At 41.1% G+C, this 10,137-nt stretch overlaps 1 protein-coding gene across 1 annotated transcript in view; it reads left to right on the plus strand.

Moving 5' to 3' along the window:
• LOC115163660 (EF-hand domain-containing protein D1-like) overlaps positions 1–8,526 on the plus strand; it is a 28,683-nt gene extending 20,157 nt beyond the window's left edge. Inside the window, exons 3-4 of the mRNA XM_029715712.1 lie at positions 1,064–1,198; positions 7,715–8,526. Of these exons, the coding sequence (XP_029571572.1) occupies positions 1,064–1,198; positions 7,715–7,849 (270 nt within the window). The 3' untranslated portion in view covers positions 7,850–8,526. The remainder of the gene's footprint in view (positions 1–1,063; positions 1,199–7,714) is intronic.
• The last annotated feature ends 1,611 nt before the right edge of the window (positions 8,527–10,137 follow it).

Here is a 10,137-nt window from a genome sequence, read left to right on the forward strand (position 1 = left end):
GGACGCATGACTCGACCTTCGCTTCCCAAGCCCATTGGGGAGTTGCAGAAATGAGACAAGATCGAAATTGGGGAGAAAATAAATAATAATAAAAGGTAAAACGAAACGAAGTGCAGCTAGTTTGCAGTCTTTCCAGCTTCAGTTTGAAGTGATTGTGTTAGCTGTGTTGTTGGCTAGCTCTCGAACAACAGTGTACTGACGAGTGAGCACATTTTCTATGCCAGGCGAAATCGTGCCTCATCTCATTGTTACGGATATTTCCAAATAAATGTCTCTAGAAAGTAGCTTAAACAAATGCAAATGCAGCTACTTTGCTGTTATTCTGGCTGCACATTTTGAAGTGACTGTAAGTTATCCGTAGTTGGCTAGCTAGCAAGTAAGGGATAAGAACATTGCCAGCCAGTATTGCAATGTTACATTTAGAACAAACGACTGGGTCGCTCGCATCCATGGATACAGAACAAAAAGACTGAACGTCTGGGTCGCGTCTCTAGCAACCGGACCAATAGAACGAACGACCACCCGGCTTGGGTAGCAACCCTAGATTTGTCTCGGGACTATATCTTGTGGAAGGATGAAATAGTATGAATAAATTCATAAAAATAACTTTTTAATGAAAATATGTCAATCATTATTTGAATATGTTGGTTACCCGTTGTACAAAAGTGATAATGCCCTTAATGGCTGGTGTTTGGAGGATATTTTGGCACGGTTTACCGGACGAACACCCGTGCCAATATATCTTCCAAACACGGGCTTCTTGGACATGAGCACTTAAGTGAAGCTTTGTAGGGATGGCAAGTTATGAAACACAATTGTTGTGGCAGTACATTAAATGTAGGATCCTATATTTGACAAAAAGTCATTTCATAGCCATTTTAGAGGAAAAAAAATCAACTATGACCTACAATAACATATTCTGTTTATTTCACAATGTGCAGTGCACTGTAATAAAACTCTATCTATGTATATATTCTAAAATCTACTGACCTAAAATGTATAGATATGTATAGTTCTGTCTGAGCCTCTCTCACCCACCTTGATGTTTTCCTTTCTCCTCCAGTTCCTGCTGATCTTCAGGCGAGCAGCTGCAGGCGAGCTGCAGGAGGAGAGTGGTCTGATGGCTCTGGCCAGACTGTCTGAGATAGACGTCTCCACAGAGGGAGTCATGGGGGCACGGGACTATTTTGAGGCTAAGGTAGGACTAGGACGGAGGAAGAGGAGAGAAAGTGTGTGTGTGTGTGTGTGTGTGTGTGTGTGTGTGTGTGTGTGTGTGTGTGTGTGTGAGTGAGTGAGTGAGTGAGTGAGTGAGTGAGTGAGTGAGTGAGTGAGTGAGTGAGTATATACACTGCTCAAAAAAATAAAGGGAACACTTAAACAACACAATGTAACTCCAAGTCAATCACACTTCTGTGAAATCAAACTGTCCCCTTAGGAAGCAACACTGATTGACAATAAATTTCACATGCTGTTGTGCAAATGGAATAAACAACAGGTGGAAATTATAGGCAATTAGCAAGACACCGCCAATAAAGGAGTGGTTCTGCAGGTGGGGACCACAGACCACTTCTCAGTTCCTATGCTTCCTGGCTGATGTTTTGGTCACTTTTGAATGCTGGCGGTGCTTTCACTCTAGTGGTAGCATGAGACGGAGTCTACAACCCACACAAGTGGCTCAGGTAGTGCAGCTCATCCAGGATGGCACATCAATGCGAGCTGTGGCAAGAAGGTTTGCTGTGTCTGTCAGCGTAGTGTCCAGAGCAAGGAGGCGCTACCAGGAGACAGGCCAGTACATCAGGAGACGTGGAGGAGGCCGTAGGAGGGCAACAACCCAGCAGCAGGACCGCTACCTCCGCCTTTGTGCAAGGAGGAGCAGGAGAAGCACTGCCAGAGCCCTGCAAAATGACCTCCAGCATGCCACAAATGTGCATGTGTCTGCTCAAACGGTCAGAAACAGACTCCATGAGGGTGGTATGAGGGCTCGACGTCCACAGGTGGGGGTTGTGCTTACAGCCCAACACCGTGCAGGATGTTTGGCATTTGCCAGAGAACACCAAGATTGGCAAATTCGCCACTGGCGCCCTGTGCTCTTCACAGATGAAAGCAGGTTCACACTGAGCACGTGACAGACGTGACAGAGTCTGGAGACGCCGTGGAGAACCTTCTGCTGCCTGCAACATCCTCCAGCTTGAACGGTTTGGCGGTGGCTCAGTCATGGTGTGGGGTGGCATTTCTTTGGGGGGCCGCACAGCCCTCCATGTGCTCGCCAGAGGTAGCCTGACTGCCATTAAGTACCGAGATGAGATCCTCAGACCCCTTGTGAGACCATATGCTGGTGCGGTTGGCCCTGGGTTCCTCCTAATGCAAGACAATGCTAGACCTCATGTGGCTGGAGTGTGTCAGCAGTTCCTGCAAGAGGAAGGCATTGATGCTATGGACTGGCCCGCCCGTTCCCCAGACCTGAATCCAATTGAGCACATCTGGGACATCATGTCTCGCTCCATCCACCAACGCCACGTTGCACCACAGACTGTCCAGGAGTTGGCGGATGCTTTAGTCCAGGTCTGGGAGGAGATCCCTCAGGAGACCATCCGCCACCTCATCAGGAGCATGCCCAGGCGTTGTAGGGAGGTCATACAGGCACGTGGAGGCCACACACACTACTGAGCCTCATTTTGACTTGTTTTAAGGACATTACATCAAAGTTGGATCAGCCTGTAGTGTGGTTTTCCACTTTCATTTTGAGTGTGACTCCAAATCCAGACCTCAATGGGTTGATAAATTGGATTTCCATTGATTATTTTTGTGTGATTTTGTTGTCAGCACATTCAACTATGTCAAGAAAAAAGTATTTGATAAGATTATTTATTTCATTCAGATCTAGGATGTGTTGTTTAAGTGTTCCCTTTATTTTTTTGAGCAGTATATATATATATATATGCATGTATATACAGTACCAGTCAAAAGTTTGGACACCTACTCATTTAAGAGTTTTTCTTTATTTGTACTATTAGTGAAGACTAATAGTGAAGACTTCAAAACTATGAAATAACACATATGGAATAATTTAGTAACCAAAAAAGTCTTAAACCAAAAAATATATTTTTTATATTTGAGATTCTTCAATGTAGCCACCCGTTGCCTTGATGACAGTTTTGCACACTCTTAGCATTCTCTCAACCAGCTTCATGAGGAATGCTTTTCCAACACTCTTGAAGGAGTTCCCACATATGCAGAGGATTTGTTGGCTGCTTTTCCTTCATTCTGCGGTCCAACTCATCCCAAACAATCTCAATTGGGTTGAGGTAAGGTGATTGTGGAGGCCAGGTCATCTGATACAGCAGTCCATCACTCTTCTTCTTGGTCAAATAACCCTTACACAGCCTGGAGGTGTGTTGGGTCATTGTCTTGTTGAAAAACAAATGATAGCGCAAACCAGATGGGATGGTGTATCGCTGCAGAATGCTGTGGTAGCCATGCTGGTTAAGTGTGCCTTGAATTCTAAATACATCACAGACAGTGTCACCAGCAAAGCACCCCCACACCGTCACACCTCTTCCATGCTTCATGGTGGGAATCACACATGCAGAGATCATCTGTTCATCTACTCTGCGTCTCACAAAGACAAGGTGGTTGGAAGCAGAAATCTCAAATTTGGACTCATCAGGCCAAAGGACAGATTTCCAAGCAAGTCTCTTCTTCTTATTTGTGTCCTTTAGTAGTGGCTTCTTTTCAGCAATTTGACCATGAAGGCCTGATTCTCCACTGAACAGTTGATGTTGAGATGTGTCTGTTACTTGAACTCTGTGAAGCATTTATTTGGGCTGCAATTTCTGAGGCTGGTAACTCTAATGAACTTTTCCTCTGCAGCAGAGGTACAGTGGGGGAAAAAAGTATTTGGTCCCCTGCTGATTTTGTACATTTGCCCATTGACAAAGAAAGGATCAGTCTATAATTTTAATGGTAGGTTTATTTGAACAGTGAGAGACTGAAGAACAACAAAAATATCCAGAAAAACGCATGTTATAAATGTTATAAATTGATTTGCATTTTAATGAGGGAAATAAGTATTTGACCCCCTCTCAATCAGAAAGATTTCTGGCTACCAGGTGTCTTTTATACAGGTAACGAGCTGAGATTAGGAGCACACTCTTAAAGGGAGTGCTCCTAACCGCAGCTTGTTACCTGTAAAACACGGTGGAGATGGTGTTCCTGGGGTCATAGACAGCATTCCTCCTCCTCCAAACACGGCGAGTTGAGTTGATGTCAAAGAGCTCCATTTTGGTCTCATCTGACCACAAATGGAGCTCTTTGACATCAACTCAACTCGCCGTGCTTGGAGGAGGAGGAATGCTGTCTATGACCCCAGGAACACCATCTCCACCGTGAAACATGGAGGTGGAAACATTATGCTTTGGGGGTGTTTTTCTGCTAAGGGGACAGGACAACTTCACCGCATCAAAGGGATGATGGACGAGGCCATGTACCGTCAAATCTTGGGTGAGAACCTCCTTCCCTCAGCCAGGGCATTGAAAATGGGTCGTGGATGGGTATTCCAGCATGACAATGACCCAAAATACATGGCCAAGACAACAAAGGAGTGGCTCAAGAAGAAGCACATTAAGGTCCTGGAGTGGCCTAGCCAGTCTCCAGACCTTAATCTCATAGAAAATCTGTGGCGGGAGCTGAAGGTTCGAGTTGCCAAACGTCAGCCTCGAAACCTTAATGACTTGGAGAAGATCTGCAAAGAGGAGTGGGACAAAATCCCTCCTGAGATGTGCGCAAACCTGGTGGCCAACTACAAGAAACGTCTGACCTCTGTGATTGCCAACAAGGGTTTTGCCACCAAGTTCTAAGTCATGTTTTTCAGAAGGGTCAAATACTTATTTCCCTCATTAAAATGCAAATCATTTTATAACATTTTTGACATGCGTTTTTCTGGATTTCTTTGTTGTTATTCTGTCTCTCACTGTTCAAATAAACCTACTATTAAAATTATAGACTGATCATTTCTTTGTAAGTGGGAAAACATACAAAATCAGCAGGGGATCAAATACTTTTTTCCCCCACTGTAACTCTTGGTCTTCCTTTCATGTGGCGGTCCTCATGAGAGCAAGTTTCATCATAGCGCTTGATGGTATTTGCAACTGCACTTGAAGAAACTTTCAAAGTACTTGACATTTTCAGATTTGACTGACCTTCATGTCTTAAAGTAATGATGGACAGTCATTTCTCTTTGCTTTTTTGAGCTGTTCTTGCCAAAATATGGACTTGGTCTTTTACCAAATAGGGTTATCTTCTGTATACTACACATACCTTGTCACAACACAACTGATTGGCTCAAATGCATTAGAAGGAAATATTCCACAAATTAACTTTTAACAAGGCACACCTTTTAATTGAAATGCGTTCCAGGTGACTACCTCATTAATCTGGTTGAGAGAATTCCAAGAGTTTGCAAAGCTGTCATCAAGGCAAAGGGTGGCTACTTTGAAGAATCTCAAATATAAAATATATTTTGTTGAACACTTTTTTGGTTACTACATGATTCCATATGTGTTATTTCACAGTTTTGATGTCTTCACTATTTTTCTACAATGTAGAAAATAGCAAAAATAAAGAAAACCCTTAAATGAGTAGGTGTGTCCAACCTTTTGACTGGTACTGAATATGTATATATGTACGTTCCAGGTGACTACCTCATTAATCTGGTTGAGAGAATTCCAAGAGTTTATATGTACACTACCGTTCAAATGTTCAAAAGTTTGGGGTCACTTAGAAATGTCCTTGTTTTTGAAAGAAAAGCTATTTTTTTTGTCCATTAAAATAACATAAAATTGATCAGAAATACAGTGTAGACATTGTTAATGTTGTACATGACTTTTGTAGCTGGATACGCCTGATTTTTAATGGGTTATTTACATAGGCGCACAGAGACCAATTATCAGTAACTACCACTCCTGTGTTCCAATGGCACGTTGTGTTAGCTAATCCAAGTTCATCATTTTAAAAGGATAATTGATCATTAGAAAACCCTTTTGCGATTATGTTAGCACAGCTGAAAACTGTTGTCCTGATTAAAGAAGCAATACAACTGGCCTTCTTTAGACTAGTTGAGTATCTGGAGCATCAGCATTTGTGGGTTTGATTGCAGGCTCAAAATGGCCAGAAACTAAGACCTGTCTTCTGAAACTAATCAGTCTATTCTTGTTCTGAGAAATGAAGGCTATTCAATGCGAGAATTTGCCAAGAAACTGAAGATCTGGTACTACGCTGTGTACTACTCCCTTCACAGAACAGCGCAAACTGGCTCTAGCCAGAATAGAAGAGGAGTGGGAGGCCCCAGTGTACAACTGAGCAAGGACATTAGAGTGTCTAGTTTGAGAAACAGACACATCACAAGTCCTCAACTGGCAGCTTCATTAAATCGTACCCGCAAACACCAACTCTGGCCTTCTAGGCAGAGTTGCAAAGAGCCATATCTCAGACTGGCCAATAAAAATAAAGATTAAGATTGGCAAAAGAACACAGACACTGGACAGAGGAAGATTGGAAAAAACAGTTATGGACAGACTAATCTAAATTTGAGGTGTTCTGCTCACAAAGAAGAACATTCGTTAGATGCAGAAAAAATTTAAAGATGCTGGAGGAGTGCTTGACGTCATCTGTCAAGCATGGTGGAGGCAATGTGATGGTCTGGGGGTGCTTTGGTGGTGATACATTTTGAGATTTGTACAGGGTAAAAGGGATCTTGAAGAAGGAAGGCTGTCACTCCATTTTGCAATGCCATGCCATACCCTGTGGATGGCGCTTAATTGGAGCCAATATCCTCCTACAACAGGACAATGACCCAAAGCACAGCTCCAAACTATGCAAGAACTATTTAGGGAAGAAGCAGTCAGCTGGTATTCTGTCTATAATGGAGTGGCCAGCACAGTCACCGGACCTCAACCCTATTGAGCTGTTGTGGGAGCAGCTTGACTGTATGGGACATAAGAAGTGCCCATCAAGCCAATCCAACTTGTGGGAGGTGCTTCAGGAAGCATGGGGTGAAATCTCTTCAGATTACCTCAACAAATTGACAACTGGAATACCAAAGATCTGCAAGGCTGTAATTACTGCAAATGGAGGATTCTTTGAGGGAAGCAAGGTTTGAAGGACGCAATTATTATTTCAATTAAAAATCATAATTTATAACCTTGTCAACGTCTTGACTATTCATTTTGCAACTCATTTCATGTATGTTTTCATGGAAAACAAGGACATTTAAGTATCCCAAACTTTTAAACGATAGTGTATGTATGTGTGAGAAAATGTTGGTTATGTGTCAATGTTATAGAATCAATGCCCATGATGAACCAAGTTGATTGGACAAGGGGAGGTTGTGGGACATGTGTCCCAGATGTATAGTTGTGAAGACTTGAGGAAATGCAGGTCACAGTATACGGGTCACAAGCACTCAGCTATTTTAAGAACTGACGTGCATTAGCTGGCCTGATTTATTCCTCATCTTTCCCATCATAACAGGATTCTACTCCAGCATGTCTTACGCCACATCCAGCCTCTAGTGGATAGAAAGAGAAATACAGTGACAGTGTGTGTGTTCTGGGCTGTTTTTGAGTCTGTTACATCATCCAATGTTTCAGGTACAGATTTAGAGTGGTGTTATATAATCCTTGCTGGATTGTAGATCTAATTGTGTTGTATGGTGCAGGTGCAGGCTCTGAAGGTGGGCAGTAAGTTTGAGGCTGAGATCCGAGAGGAGCAGGAGGAACGGAAGAGACAGGAGCTAGATAGGAAACAGAGACAGGCTGCTTTCAAAGAGCTGCAGTCTGCCTTCTGCTCTTAACACAGTAGACACACTAAAACACACACACACACACACACACACACACACACACACAAACACTAAAACATCCATGATCACACGCAGACTTACATGCACAGAAAGGGAGGTTTTAAAGTAGTTCCACAGCTTCCCTGGATACACAAGTAAGAATATTTTATTGAATAATGCAAGAGATTGCTAATACTGTTATTGTTATGATATGGCTATTATGATTAGTTGATATTATTGTTCTAATTAACATGATTATATTAGCTATTATACACAATATTCTCACATATTTTAAAACAGTGAGGTCATGCCTATTTTAAGGAAATAGATTTTTCTATTTTCCATCAATAATTTAATTGTTTGATGTACATTACTGAAAAGGTTTTGTGGAGCAATGTAATGACCAATTTATGCGTAGAAGGTAAAGGAATGTTACAATACCTGTGTCAAAAACAGTTTCTCGACATTTTGTTCTGTTGAAACATTTTCAAAATCACTCTGTGAATCAACATTTTTACTTTTGGCAGATTGTACTATTATATTGAATATTGACCTGTAGTCCATTTTTGTTTAATTTCTAGAAACATGCCATCATGTAACACTGTAGCAATATGTTGTCTTATGTGTTCTGAAATTAAAAGGAAATGTATGTATTGTATTTTTCCATAAATAAAACAATGGTAATCACATTCTGTGTGCTTTCTCAATAATGTGTGTATTCTAATGATGTCATATAGTTTGCTGGTCTGATAAGTTTCAAACGGCTGTTGCACAGTACCGGTGAGGAAAGACAGGGGGCAGCATGGTAGCGAGGCTGACTTGATATAGTAACGTACACACCCAGCTGTAATACCCTCATTGCCATACAAGATTACATTTTTTCGCCAATTGTCATCCACATTCAACATGTATAGAATATTATGTTATTTAGTAAAACATTGGGTATTGTGAGAGATTCTGTGAAATGAAGTATAGAGAAAGTATAAACAAGTATTGTTTCTCCATTTGAATTGTTCAGAAAATATTATTTTATTACATGTAATGTACACTGTACAAGCCATTGGAACATGTATTATGATACAATAAGATTTCATCTCTCTTTCTTTCCATAACATTATTTCCATTTACTCTTTAATCTTTGTGTTTTGCTGTTGACTCAAAATGCATACATGCATGATGTGATAGTGATTTTTGTCTTTACATAAATTCAAAGGGAAAATATAAAGATGATCTACTTATATCTTTCTCCAAATGTTTAGCCTATCACTAAAGTGCTCAATCTTAAGCCATAGCATTTTACATATTGAACATGTGTAATCAATGTATAACATAGTATTACATTTCATCTTTGGCTAATATTTGGCGTAAATAGACACACGGATTTCAGTGAAGATTTCTCAAACATTTAAGGCAGTAATGTAATAAATTTGCAGTTAAATGTACTGATATCTTCTAACGCATGATACCTCAGCTTAAAATTATTGAAGACATTGAGTTGTCACCTTTCAAAGTGGGATCATCTACATTACAGAGACTGCGTTTACACAGACAGCCGAATTCAATTATTTTTAAAATATTACCACGAAAATCTCTTTTGCAAATAATTGGACAGAAGATCAGATTTTAGCTGCCTGTGTAAATGTAGCCAGAGTGTATTCCATAGCAGCGTAGTGTTATTGATTGTGGAATATCATCCTTCATGGCAGTGAATGTAACTGTTGGTTCTAGAGTTCTCAGGTAGCTAGAACATGTTCTACAATCTAGTGTTCTTTATTCCACTAGACCAGGTATTCCCAAACTGGGGTACGTGCAATGCCGTCGGGGGTACGCCAAATAAAAATGTGATTCCCAGTACATTTATATTTTCCAACGGGGCTATACATTTGGGTGAATTCTTTTTCTCGCCTGAGTAGCCTCGTTTCACTGCCAAACATCTAATTAAACCATCTAATGTTCAGCGAAATAACAACACAACGTCAAATACAGGTAGCCTAGTAAAATAATTAACATCCAATCACATTAACCGTTACTCTCTCACGAGAAACCTTCACTCTTGCACAGGCATTTAGAAACGGAACATGACCATTTGAAAAATAAGCCACGGGAGTTTTTGGAGCGAGAATAAAGACGACTTTCGAGTAGTAAGACGTATAAAAGCAACAGATACCATTAATAAGAAGGGGCTAGAAGCGTCTTATATGGTGAGCTACTGAATGGCTAGGACAGGCAAGCCCCATACTATTGTGGAAGACTTAATTCTTCCTGCTGCCGCGGATATGGCTGGGACAATGCTGGGGAAA

Source organism: Salmo trutta, chromosome 26, assembly GCF_901001165.1.
Source record: "Salmo trutta chromosome 26, fSalTru1.1, whole genome shotgun sequence".
NCBI lineage: Eukaryota > Metazoa > Chordata > Actinopteri > Salmoniformes > Salmonidae > Salmo > Salmo trutta.